Source organism: Mesoplodon densirostris, chromosome 11 (assembly GCF_025265405.1).
Source record: "Mesoplodon densirostris isolate mMesDen1 chromosome 11, mMesDen1 primary haplotype, whole genome shotgun sequence".
Taxonomy (NCBI): Eukaryota; Metazoa; Chordata; class Mammalia; order Artiodactyla; family Ziphiidae; genus Mesoplodon; species Mesoplodon densirostris.
In genome coordinates, this window is record NC_082671.1 from 101,102,724 (window position 1) to 101,117,488 (window position 14,765).

The following is a 14,765-nucleotide window of genomic DNA, read 5'->3' on the forward strand; positions in this document are numbered from 1 at the left end:
ACTGTCCCTGGCGGGTCAAGTGGTCAAAACCTTCCCAGCTTCAGTTGCTATCTTCAGATAGGCCCTGTGTGTTTTCTAGTCAGTTTCTCTGGGCTATTTTGTGGTTCTTCTGTTCTCAGTGTTATCAGACGCCCCACTACTACCTTCTCTTTCTTCGTACATAGATGCTGGTATCATTCTGTGCCTTTGGCTCTTGACTGTTTGTCCTTCATTGCTTATACTTGGGGTTTGAGGTGATACCTTCTCATCATCTTTTTTCAACAACACTCATGGTTTTTTCCCACGGTTTTGCTATCTAGTTGTTTTGTCTATTTTTGTGGGTATTTGGAAAGATTCACCTATGCCCCTACCATATCTTCCTAGAATTCCATTTTTACATTAAATATCTTATATTAGAAATTGTATATAACAATTCTCTATTTGTTATGACATGAAAACACAGGGCATCTAAAATGTGTGTGTGTGTTCTTAACCTCCAAGGAACTTTAGTTCAGCACCTAGAACACAGATCATGAACACAGATAATATTAAGGATCGTCCCCTTGATCAAAGGTGCTAGCTAAGAAAACTATACTAATAATGAATGATTGCTGTGAAGCTCTGTTATGTTTGTAAAAAATCAACTCCTAGGAGAGAAATGTGGACAAGTAGACATGTAGACAACTTCACAGGGTCAGTATGTCAAGATGGCTAAGAGTGCAGACTGGAGCCAGACTGCTTTTAAGTTCAAGTCCAGCACTGCATGCATCAAGAAAGTTTGAATTCTCAGAATGCCAATGAACTAACTTTCTGAGGTCTACCTAAAGTTACTTAACCTATCTATGCCTCAGTTGTTTCATCTGTAAAATGGAGATAGTAATGATATGCTTATCGCTTACAGTTATGGTGACCTAGCACATAATAAGTGCTCTATAAATGTTGACTAACGTTACTGGACATTTTTTCCATTAGAATTTCTACATGCACTAAAAATAACTCTCATATCTTGCATATGAAGTGAATAGAAGCATTGTGATTAGGAATATGTGGTTTCCCATGTACATCCTTTAACCCAACTCAAGTAGCCCTGCCCTTCCCGATGTCTTGAATGCTTCAGTCATCACAAAGTTTCCTAAAGGAGAATTGTGGGAGGATCAGGGGATTAAAGCAGCATTAAAGTATCCACCTCCCTTTTAAAAAATGTCATTCTCCAGAATTAAATTACTTTGAGTTTGGGCCATTTAAATCAGGATTTTAGGTTATATTCTTGGCCCAACTATTATTCACTGTGACACCTGCAGATAACTTCAATTTCCACCCAATTAAAATATGTAACTTTTCCCCCAGTTTTCCAGGGTGTTCCGTTTTTTGCTTTACACATGGAGACTTTTTCAAAGAGATTCATTATAAGTAAGAGGCCTTCCTCTGACTAATTCCTAATTACTGGCAGATTCACATCCCCAAGTGCTTAAAGTAATTTTTAGAAGAGAAGAAAGAGATAAGCCTTTGCATGCTTCAAGAAATCTCGAATTCTCAGAATGCCGATTAACTAATTTTCTGAGTTCTACCTGGAGTACATGAAAAAAATGAAAACTCCTTTCCCATTTACTTCATGACATTCCTTCTTGCATGAGAAAAAAATCCAAGATTAAACATCTTCATTCATTGCTTTGTCTTTTGAGCCTTTTTTGTCCCTTTAATCACTAAAACATACTTTAAAAAATTGGGAACAGACAGTTAACTTTGTGATTCAGATTTTTTCATGAATTGTAGCACAGACTTTTCTATGCCCTTTTTTCTTAAAGAAAACATCAAATTAAAATTCCCCTGGGACATCCTCCTTCCTATCTTTTAACTTTAGGCTGATAAATCGGGCTGCATCCTACTGATGTTGACAATGGTACACTACATATGCTGGTGAGCAATGAGGAAGTACAGCACATCCTGGGTGTCCTCCCCATAACACCCCAGTCATCCTTGAGCTGAGACCAGTGACACTGCCTGCTGACCACGTCTAGTCACGCTCCATCCAGGGGACAGAACTCAGTCATTCTTTAAATTTCAGTGTCCTGTACTCTACCATGGGAAAGAGAACATGGATAAGGCCAAGCAGGTAAACATCATTAGAGGAAGTTTTCAAATAGGATTTGTGTTATTTTTACTTAGTTTTTTTTTTTTTCTTCTTCTTCTACTTTAGATACTGAATATGAATGACTCAACACAAAGCACGCAGACCACTAATGCGTTCTTACATGGACTCATTTGTGGGACTATTCAAGACCTCCTCTGAAAGGCCAACAGAGAACAAAACTGGAGAACAGACGTGAGAATCAGGTTTCCAGTGAGGCAGGAAACAAGTAGGAAGTACAAAGAATATACCAGTATCTTAAAAATGTCTCATTAGTTCTGCAGAGACGAGCCAGCTCTCATCAAACCAATTTCCTCTTCCTCCTGGGCACAAAGATGAACATTGGTTCCTGGCCTTGCTGTCAGTGAGATGGGGCTGCAGCAGTTCTGGGTAAGGAAATGTGGGTAGAAGTCATACCCCCCACTTCCAGACCTGGTACATATGAACTATTCTTACACCATGGTTCTTCCTCTCTTTTGTCATCTGTCTGTTGAAATCAACACCCAGGGTGACGTCGGCAGTCTGGTTGGATAATAGCAGAGTTACCTACCATCCATCTTAGTCCCCAACTGATGATCAGAAACGCCAGGATGGGTTTTATGTGAAGGAGGAATTAACTTCTTTGTGTTAAGTTACTGAGATTTTGAGATTTCTCTGTTACAGAAGTTAGTTGCCTAATACCGCTAGAGTCCTGGAAAATACAAAATGCTCCTGACTATAGGTATGCTGGTAAAATACACTACTATAAGCAGAGCTCAGTTTAAAAAAAAAAAAAAAGACTTTCAAAAACCCCTTATCTAAGAATGTATATACATACACACGTACATACATATGTACACATATTACTATTCATTTATTGAATAAATGAGCAACTATAAAAATATAAAAACACTAACACGTGAGTATATGTGGGCTAGTACTGTGTCTACATTGTTCACCACTGAACACACAGTGCCTAGAATGTTGCTTGGCACATAGGAAGAATGCAACACATATTTTTGAACACATACATACATACATACATACGTAATTCAGCTCATGATCTCCCTTCTCTATTCTTTTCCCAGGATGCTTCACACCTCTCACAATTTCTACTATCTCCTATATAAGATCATATCCTATGATTATGAGGTTATTAATCATTAGGTTAATAATTATTACTGATAAAAATGTAATTGTGATGATGATGATAATTTACTGAACACATATTGTGACAGGCTTTGTGCTAAGTACAATTTTGTGGGTTATTTTCTTCATTCCTAACAATTTCATGAAGATTTTGCAATTTTATCCTTATTATGGAAAGGAATTTGGATACATTAAGCTCTCAAGGAGTTGGCAGATAGCAAATGGTAGAAAGAGACATAATTTAGACACTCCAACTCCAGCGGCAACTCAACTGCTTCCTACCCTAATTAACAATAACCTGTCTCCCTAATTCTAGACCTTTAGAAACTCAGAGAAGGTGGCCACCAGGAATGAACTGGTGGGTATCAGGATATCAAAGCAGAGCTGTTAAGTCTGATCAAAAGCTCTTTTGTACTTTTTAAGGTCTTGTTCCCATTCAAACAAGCTTTTCATGACTGAAGTCAGGAAAGGTTACTTGTACAGAAGAATGATTTCAGAGACCAGTCCTCTCAGATGCATAAGGACAAAGAAGAGGTAAAAACCTGGACTCACATGAAAAATATAGATAGAGTTAGTTGGGAAGCTTTTCCTTTTATTATAGAGCCTAGGTTTTGAAGTCAGATATATCTGAGTCCTAATGCAAGTCTAGTCTTTGCTTAGCTTTAATACAGTTGGGGCCAAGTGGGATCAGTTTCCTTATCTGTAAAACAGGTATAAAAATACTTACCTCATAAGGGTTGGTGGTGGGGAGGGGGTCAAATGAATTAATGTCCTTAAAGCACTTAAAAAGAGTGAAGTAGGTAATAAATTTTCAATGTGTCAACTACAGTTATTAATAGAAGTAGTTTTAATAGAATATCCTATTTCCTCCATTGGGGCTCATCCTCAGATTGAACTAAATATTCCAAATTGCCAAAATGCTTTTGAGAGTCTTATAATTACAACTCTTTTTTGGAATGTAATAGAAAACAGAAGGAAAACAGGGGTTAACATAAAAAATCTGATGCCATCAAAAGAGAATAAATAGATTGAAATGTTCAGATCTAAAATGATTTTCTCTCAAGTTAGACCGGAGGTGTATAATTGAAGAATGCTAGAAAATCTGTGTTCCTCAGAGCAGTTACAGGCAGCTTTGACGAGCCAAAGAAAATCAAGCAGCTCAGCAAAACTCCTCCTGTCTCCTTCCCACGCCCTTCACTACAAAATCTGTTATTTAAGAAGCATGTGAAAATCACTCTGAAAAACACAGGGCACATGTGTTTCTCTGAACTAACAATAGAAAAAGTTAATGGATTATAATGAAAAGACTTTATAGAAATTTTGGACATTTTTACTGTTCATGAATGATTAGAAGAGAAGGCTGAAATACCCCCAAAGAACGTTAGATTTCTCACATTTTCTAATGACTTTATTAACTAACCTATATCCCCTTCCTACAGCTACTGCATTGTAGTAGACGACCTCTCTTTACACAATTCTGTTAGAGACCAGGGCCCAGGGCCACTTACCCACTGTTGATGTCATCAGCCCTGAGACTTTTCCCAAGGATATCACCGTCGCTCATATATCCACCAACATCAACTTCAGAAGACATGTCCAGGTCACTGCTTGCTTTCTCACTCATGTCAAGCTGTGACATGTTTCCCAGCCGAGAGACAGCAGCTCGACGGAGAGGCGTAGTGTACATGAACCTGGAGGGGTCTGTGTGGATGAAACGACTGGTACTGCTGCGAGGGTAGCCAGCACCCAGGGAGGGAGCATCTCCAGCCTGAAGTCTAGGACATGCCTGGCCCAACCTCCAGGTCATGGGAGTGGGTCGACCTGTCAAGTTGGGTATGGTCCTGCCATTCACTTCCGTCGTCACAGTGCTGTCAAATGTTGTCTCCAGGGTGCTGTCAAATCAAATAGAGAAATCACTATATTCTGGTTCACCTGGGGCCATGGACCCAGAATGCATGAAGACAGGAATGCCTACAGTTGAGAGTCGTTTCTTAGAAGTATGTCCATTTTCATGAAAGTCAAATTATACATTCATTTTGAGATTCTAAACACCTCTGCAGGTATCAAAATGTAGGAAGGGGCATTCATCACAGGTTTTTTGCTTTCAAAAGAAATGCCATCATTACAGTTTAGATAAAACAAAATATTGTTTCACATTCTCAACCAACCCTTAATTTAACCCATTGTAGCCTTCCCAGAACTTTTCTGGAAGTTAACTACAATTATGTTTGAAAGACTCTCTACCACCTCTCCTCAGATGCATTTTAATTACAACTTCCACCGTTGTTATTTGAGGCAGGCGTGAAAATCCATTTAGCAGTGATGGTGTTAGTTTCAGTAGCTAATTCAGTTTAAATGGGAAATTATACTGAAGAAGAGATGGATAGGAGAAAAAAATCACTGGGTAGGGCTGCGAAGTCACCAGTTGACTCTCATATAAAATTTAAGTGAGAAAATAGTAAAGGAAAACTAAAATTCCTTCTTTTTCATTATAAGAAGTTAAATGCTTAATTGTAATTTTTTCTTTATTGGCCCCAAAATAGGCAGAATTGAAGAAGACCTGTGACTTATCTGGGTCCCACGAAGACTGGACATAGTCTCTTCTAAATTCTGCCTCAAATCTGCTATGTTTTTAACTGTTCTCATTCTTCTTGTTTCAGGGTCTTCACCTAGAAAAGTAACATAATTCATGCCATTTACTGTCCTGTGAATAATCTGAATAATTATATAGATATAGATATAGATATAGATATGAGTTCCTTTTTGTAAAGTAAAATAATAGGTAGAAAATTCCAAATGACTATTATTATCTGAAATAATAATTTTTCCTACAAATAAAATGTGAATAGAAACAAATGTAATGTTACAAGTAATAATTTGAAGTGGCAGTAATACAATAGTATTTCGTAGGTCTATGACCTTAATCATTGCAAAATGAGAGAGTCATTTGGAAATATGCTGTACTCCATGTTTCTAAGCTTAATTTAAATATCTGAAACATTTGGATCCTAATTACTTTCATAATCACCTATTTCAAAGTGTGCTCAGAATAGCTGAGATAAACTTGACTTATGTAGCAAGTATACATTTATAATCTGGGGAATCAGACAGAGGCCTTTTCTCATAGAAGCAATATCTTTTTAAGTCTTTTATTTTATTAGACTCATGAACCAAGATCCAAGAATTGGACAGCTTTATTTTTCATTATTTCTCCACTTTCTACAGGGAACCAAAATATCCACATGTGACACCAGAGTGCCAGTAAAGTCTTAGGCATCTAATCCAGCAATAAGTCTACACATAAAATAAACAGCTCTGCCAGGGTGACAACTGTTGGCCTTGTTCAACCTCTATCTGTCATTTGGGGGCAGAGGTGCCATTAAACCATTTTGTTTATGGCCATGTAATAATTCCCAGGCCAGTGGCCATTGAAATTGGTGAATCTGGATAATAAGAACAACATGGAAAGGAAGGAGAGGAAACATAGTCTTAATTCTGTTCAATTTGGACTCAGGAGGATGTCCAGTGATGAGGAATTTTTTTTTTTTTTTTTTTGCGGTATGCGGGCCTCTCACTGTTGTGGCCTCTCCCGTTACAGGGCACAGGCTCCAGACACGCAGGCTCAGCAGCCATGGCTCACAGGCCCAGCCGCTCCGCGGCATGTGGGATCCTCCCGGACCGGGGCACGAACCCGTGTCCCCTGCATCGGCAGGCGGACCCTCAACCACTGCGCCACCAGGGAAGCCCGAGGAATTTTAAATAAAAAGAAAGAAAGAATAGAAAAAGGGAAGGAAGGGGAATGAATGGATTAAGGGGTGAGAAGGTACAGGAAAGAAAGAAAGGAAGAGGACGGCAAAGGAGGGGATGGTAGGGAGGGGAAAGGAATGGAGAAGGAATGGAAGGAAAAGAACAAAAGAAGGAAAAGTGAAGGTAGAAAGTGGCATGTATTAAATTCCAGCATGAAAACTGCCACACAGACAAGTCAAGATGCATATCTACCATCAGTTTTAAGAATACAGGTAGATATTCAACCTGTTCATTTTTCTTCCACAATATTCATGCCAGGCTAAAAAAAACACACACACAACAAATGCACACATTTAACATCTATAATAGAATCTTCGAGTTGATGGGGAGTTCAGAGATTGTCTTGCCTCACCTCTCAGCCAATGAGGGAAAACTCTTTGTGTCACTAGCGAGGTGGCCACAGGTCTCTGCCTAAAACCTCCAAGATCGGAAAGGCTTCCTCCTCTCCAGGAAGAGGTGACTCTTTCCAATATGAGGCCAATTAGGTCTCATTATAAAAACAGTTCTGAGGACGAGTAATGATTTGCCCCCATTTAACTTCCACCCAGGGTTGCAATGGCTCTGAAACCAAATGAATGATTTGATATCACTTACCATGGCAGCCACTCAGAAAGACAGATGCTAATTTCTTCTTCAGCCAAACACTACTACACTGTCCATTATCCTTCATCCTGAGTGGTTGCCAAAACAACCACCACTCTGCTGCCAGTCTGCAAATCTCTTCCTTTTAATTTACCAATTATTTGAATGATTGAAATGCTTAATAACTGTATTATTATTTCAGATTTAGAAAGTTCTGAAAAACGTCCCTAACTTCCCTGTGTGTGTGTACACACACACACACACACACATACACACACACACATGGAATATTACTCAGCCATAAAAAGGAATGAAATAATGCCATCTGCCATCTGTAGCAACATGGATGGACCTAGAGATTATCATACTAAGTGAAGTAGGTCAGACAGAGAAAGACAAATATCATATGATATCACTTATAGGTGGAATCTAAAAAAATGATACAAATGAACTTATTTACATAACAGAAACAGACTCACAGACAGAGAAAACAAACTTATGGCCACCAAAGGGGAAAGGTGGCAGAGGAGGGAGTAATATATACACATTACTATATATAAAATAGATAAGCAACAAGGACTTACTGTATAGCACAGGGAACTATACTCAATATTTAGTAATAACCTATATGGGAAAATGATCTGAAAAGAATATATATGTGTATGTGTGTGTGTGTGTGTGTGCGTATAACTGAATCACTTTGCTGTACACCTGAAATTAACACATTGTAAATCAACAAAAAAATAAATTAAAAAAAAGAAATAAGAATATGTTGTACATGGCACAACTTTTCTAACCCTAATTCAAGTCATACAACTTCTAACCTCATAGATTAACATTATTTTAAAATTCAGAACTGTTAATAACCCTTAAGACTCTAATTATATTTTCTCTGGAAATTCTTCCCATCCTTCTCCTCATAAATATAACACAGCATATTTGAGAGATGGCTAGAAAGAAGTCTACCTCTTATTTCCAAACAATCTGGCAGTATGCTGAAAGAAAAAGAAGGCTTTGTAAGGAAAATCTTGATGGGCAGAAAAAAAGATCATTACAGTCAAAGGAAAGGCAGAGGTGAAGAAGAGATTTTACTTAAAATGGCAAAAGTAACAGTGAAGGATGAGACCAAACTGGAGACACATTAAAGCTAATATTCAGTAGTTTATCTAAGATTTCACACAGTAGAGAAGCCTAAGATTCTAAGGAATGGTAAGAGAAAAGTCTTAAAGGAGAAAGTGCTGAGATGACTTTTATTGGAGGGAGGAAGGAAGGCAAATCATTGCCCTTACACAAGTTCCAAAAATACACCATTACAAGTTCCCTATCTCCGATCTCCTAGCCCCTTCCTTTGGGGAGAACTTTGACTTTGTAATCAAGCTGCATCTCAACTACTTGCCAATTGCATAATATTAGTAACACTGATATTTGAATTACTTTCAATATCTTTTTTACATAAACTTTAAGAACAGTGTATTTTCAGACATTCCATTTCACTCAGTATTTTTTAACACCTTCTTTATCTCCTTTTAAATGTCCTTCTTCCAATCCAGCAGGCATCTTAGATCCTTGGATTCTTCCAATTGAATCCACTGTTTGTTTATACAGCTTCCCTCACGTTTCAGAACCATCACTCCCTCTCTCTCCATTGTTTTTTCTCCTCATGACATCTACTCATGACACTGCACCACTCATGACAATCAGACAGATGGACCTTTTCCTCCAACACTTACTGAGCAAAACATAATTGCTGCCTCATTCATGTCAGGAAAGATAATAACCAAATCAACATTTCTTGCAGCAAATGTTCTCAATGACCCATGAAAGGCAAGATAAAGTTAAATGCACTTACAACCCCCCTAAGGATTGCACAAGCCTGAAAGATCCTGTAAATTTGTATCCAAATCCCATAAGTAAATAGAGAAATGGGGGCAGGGAGGGAATCACAACTGTGAAAAGGCCAAATGTAAAAGCGCAAATACCATTAAATATTTAGTAATAAATAAAAGTTAGCAGAAAAATGCACATGAGAAATTTGGTCACAAAAATGTATCCCCTTTCACTTTTATCATCTAAAAACCAGCTATTATTCCTGAAAGAAGCCTCCTGTCAGACAAAATCGTAAGGGCTTACACACATTTTCCAGAATGGCATATTCTGCAATTTGCTTTGAGTTTTTGACATTAGTGCAAACTACTTTCTCTTTGCTGGTAACATCTCTTCTATTAGGACAGAGTAACAGGCTCAGTTCGGTGCTTTTGCATTTTTACTTAATGGCAGATGGACCATTTAATCTGTGCGGTCCTGCCCTTACTTTTCAAGCTTTAATTACACACACTGTAATTAACACTGCCAGCCTTTGTCATCTTTTAGGGGGAAATCAAATTACATACGAATGAACCTGATTCACGGAGAATTATGTCCTCTACACCAGCTACATTACAAATGTTATTTTTTAGAGTACAGCTGCCTGATTTATTTGGAGAAATCACCCTAGTTTTGTGGATGACCCCCCAAAGGTGAGTTGGATAGAAAAATTTTCAACTCATCAGGTTAAACCAGACACTTTGGGGGAAAAATAGCAAAGTATGGCTAACAGCTTTACCACTACCTTTTAAATATTCTCCTATATAGTTATAGCACAGACCCTAGTCTGTCTGACTTATTAGGATATCCAAGAATAAAGAGTTGAACTCAGGGAACTCTGCCTAAAAACTAACTTGGAAGAAGCCATTTTGAGTCAGAAGCAGAACCTAGTCAAGCACGTAGCAGAAATCCTGCAATTCTTGTGTGCTGTGGGCTTGGATATATTTACCAACTTAACATGCATCATTATTTAGGGAATCGCATTGCAATGCTTCATTATCCTGATATGATTATTCATATCAGAGCTATTTGAATAAACTCTTCCTCTTACTTTCTCATTTGCATCTTTGAATACTGGCATATGCTGGGGGAGAAAAAAGCCTTAAGGAGAATAATCCCATAAATAAATTAGCAGATGCTCAGTTTAAAAACCATGGAATACACAGACACCTATTGAGACATGACCCTCTGACAGTAATGCTCCAAGTTACTTATGTACAAAAAGGCATATGTCATATACACACCCAGCCACAGCAGGCTATAATTTAACAGAACAACCAACACATGCTTTCAGGGGACTTTACTCTGGTCATATCTTTGAAAATACTTACCTAAGAGGTACTTAGAACAAGATAAATGCTACCATTTTCAAGGCAAAAGACAAATATTATTTGATTCTACTGTTTCAGAGGATCAAGAAACGAAAAAAGATTCTTAAGGATTAAGACTCCCTCTCTTGCCTTTGTACTGCATGCAGGGATTTTTTTTTTTTTTTTTTTTTTTTTTTATGAGAAGCAGTTCATCATGGAAGGCACACAATGGTGAAGAAGTGAATCTTCAGTGTCTGAGCACCTGGTGTATTCAGATTCAGAAATCACTATTCCCGCAACTGTGGAAACATTACTCTTTTAAAGCTAAACTAGCAAGAAAAATTGAGCGATATTCATCTCTGCTGTCTCTCTAAGCTTTCTTCTTCTAAAGCTGTTCACTAAGATTCCAGAAAATCTCATAAAACCTCTTGTAACAGGAGGGTCTACATAGAGAATAAAAACAAACCTATATTTGGCTTCAGTTGTATGAATCAGAAACAAAGGGATCACTGGTCTGGTTTAATTCTTTCAAATTTAAAGAGTCCTATATGAAATCCTTTGTGGAAATACACACTGACATAAAAGAGGATGTGGTTAGTGGTTTAATGCTTATGACTTTTTGAAGAAGGCACCATATGATATAATGATATAAATATGCTACAGTAGAGCGCTGAACTTAGATATAACAATTAAAACGTATACACTTTAGCTATTCAGGCAGGTGGCAAAACTGAAGAATTACTTCAGACATTGTCATATTTAATTAATTAAAGATTATTATCAGAAGTTACTCCTAAGAATCATGTCATCAAACAGGCCTACTTTGTAAAGTATCAGAACAGTTCACATGCATCTACATAGTAATTTATGTAGTTATAATGTACACACTCAGAAGTATTTTTTGCCAAACAGTTCAAAAAAAAGTAAGTGAGTAAAGCTGTCAGAAGAGGCCTCTGCATTTCCAGTATAACTAGAATGTATGGTACTTGTCACCGAGGTACAAACAAGGCCATCTCTTCAGACACCAGTGAGGCAGAAGAAACCTGACTACACAACAAATTTACCCACAAGGCCCTTCACTCTTCATTCCAAATCTGTGGTGAGGTCGCCTTGAGGGAAGGTGAATAAATAGGCCCCGTTAATGACTAAGTAAAAAACAAATTTGGAGTTTTAAATGTTAACACTTATTTATGGATGTCTAGAGTGTACTAGACTCCAGGCCAATCATGCCCAGGGCAGGTGGTTGCTATTTACCTTCTCCATGTACACTTTACAACTAGTTCTCACAGTTCAGTTTTCTGAAGACAATCATTTCAAGAAACAAGGAATTAAAAATTGTTTTGAGTAACTACGGTTTCGAAAACATCAGTCGGAAGAACAGAAGCTATTTGGTTTATGCAAAGAGGCAGCTTCTGAAAAGTTGATCCTCCTTTTGGGAGCAGACCCCACTTACCTAACAAGTCAGTGTAAAGGGCCTGTTCCAGGTCGCCCAGCATGGTCAGGATCACATCCTCGTCCAGATGAGCTGTGCCTTCCCGCAGGCAGCTTTCTCCCTCCTCTTCGGCCCAGCTCCTGCCGATGCTGCCAGGCCTGGAGGACACATTTTCATCTTCGGAACGGCTGTCTTCATCACTCTCACCTTCCAAGCCTTTTCTGGAAGACCACTCTTCTAAGCTCTCACCGCCTGCATGGCTGACGGGCAGCAGGTTCCAGGCCCCCGGACCACTGGTGTGGTACAGGGACTGCACGGACCTCGACAAGAATCTGGACAGCGAGCGCCTCTCTGCATAGCTGGATTCTCTCTGGCTGGCCTTGGCGGCATTTCCAAACCAGTTGGAAATGCGCACAGTGGGTCGCCTCTCCCCCTCACTGGTGAGGGACAGATTGGTCAGAGACTTTTGCTTCTGAAGGCAAGCTCCCTTTGGCCTTACTTTGCTCCGAAACACAGAGAGTTCAGCTGGCCGCTGCATGGCTCTCCTTATTGGCTTCTTCTTTTTCAATTGGACTTCATATTATCTTTCTACACTGAGAGGCCAACTGGCCCCTTTGATTTTAATGAACACTTGCACTTCAATAAAAGCTCAGGCAAGGCTCAAACATTCACCTTAGATTCTAGAGCTATAGTACAATCAATGAGTTGCCCACAATTCAGCTTGCCACGTCATGCCCCTCATCAGCAGTACTTACAGACATTTTGCTTGTATATATCGGAAGCAGAAAAGAGTTCATCAAAGACACTGCTCCAGCTGTAAAGTAGCACAGGAAGCCAACTACGTTTTCCAGTCTTTATCCAATCACATGTCTCAGCAGGGCGATGGGTCCACATTTCCCTCTATCGCTTCTGTATTCCCAAACGCGAGGTAGTGAAGCACCAGCAATGTCTCTGGCTTTGCCTTTTTTCCCTGCCTCTCACCAGCCTTTCACTGATCTATCTGGGTCTGCAGCCCTTTACTCTAGAGGAACTGGCAAGATGCAGCATGTAGAGCCTCCACATCAGAGCCCCGTTAGAGCAGATTAAGCACTGAAGCCAGCCCTGCACGCGCCTCTCGTGTTTTAGTATTCCACCTGCATTCTCAGATCTATGGCTCTTCCTCGCTGCAGTGGATGCTGCTGACTGCCATGGAAGCAAACATCCTGCTAAATTAAAACAGAGGCACAGAAGCGGCTGTCCAGCCTCGCATGCCACAGGTTTCAAAGCCAAGCCTGAATGAGATGCTGCATGTTTAAATCACTCTCGGCTACCCCGCCTCAGATACGGAGAGACACACACACACGCACACGACATACACACTGACTCACATACATAACACACACTCCACGACGCTGAGAATGACAGACTAATTCTCTATAGCTGCAGGCAGCTGAAGCAGGCAGATCTGTCTTCTGAATGTTGGGATTTGTGCTGTAAAAGCACAAATCAAATTCAAGAGTGTAAAGGACCTAAAAAACGGAGCATGACACTCTCCACCGGCAGACAGATAATGCTTTAAAGGGAAAGACTTCACCTCCTCTTTTAAAGAACAAATCCAAGGGCTTTTTATTCTGAAGATCTTTAGTACAATCCTAATCTGACAATAAAAATCAAGATTTATTCCTATACAAAAATAGCACACAAAAAAAACCTCAAACATTTCTTTTTTCTTTTTGAGAAAGAATATTTTCACTCAAAGCGTATAATTGAAAGTTGATGGCCAAGTGTGTTGAAGATAATGATGTGACAAAACCCATAAACTGTATATTATTATGTTTTCTGACAGAGCATTTTTCTTAGGCTATTCCATAAACCTATTACTGTATAATCAGCTCTTTAATATTTTGATGAAAAGCAGAAAACCTAAAGGGTAAATTTCTTATATTTATCTTGTACTGGTTATAATTACCATCCTGAAATTCTGATTTTAGGAAAACTTTTAAAACACTTATCAGGTATAGTAGAGACCATGTACCACTGAGAGCTAATGAGAAGAGCATCAAGGAAAAGCTTTTCAGGTTTTTCTGCCCATAAACATTCCTCACTAAAAGGGGGCAGCATGTAGAAATAGATGAAAATATTCGTGTCATTCAAATTGATATAATTCCGTAGCATTTTCTCAGCTAATATCATCAAATTAATTCTGATTTTTCACCTCTTGTTGCTAACTTCAGCTAGGGGGAATGCTCAGTCTTTTAACTATGTAAATTAGCATTATAATGTACACTGCCTATACCTTTACATATGATAACAGCGTACTTTGCAGAGTTAATTATTCCTTCTGCTCAAGCTCAAGGGTGTATGTAAAAGGGAATTAGACGGAAAGAAGAGCAATCATTTGGGATAAAAGTTTTTGCAATTGAACAAACCTGTGAATTATGAATACTGATCCTCAATTCTTCAGTCTTCAAAAATAATTTATGTTTATATAAAATGTGCTTAAATAAGATGAGGGTACAAAGGCTGAATCATAGAAACTGACAATTATCCTTCTAAA

The 14,765-nt window shown here is 38.7% G+C and overlaps 1 protein-coding gene across 7 annotated transcripts in view; it reads right to left on the reverse strand.

Annotated features, from left to right (window-relative positions):
* The window catches only part of NAV3 (neuron navigator 3), a 591,684-nt gene that overhangs the window by 155,088 nt on the left and 421,831 nt on the right, over positions 1–14,765 (reverse strand). For all 7 annotated transcript variants that reach the window (XM_060113459.1, XM_060113462.1, XM_060113461.1 and 4 more), the window contains exons 10-11: positions 5,796–5,904; positions 4,744–5,127 (exon numbers count right to left, since the gene is read on the reverse strand). In XM_060113459.1, coding sequence (XP_059969442.1) covers positions 4,744–5,127; positions 5,796–5,904 — 493 coding nt within the window. The remainder of the gene's footprint in view (positions 1–4,743; positions 5,128–5,795; positions 5,905–14,765) is intronic.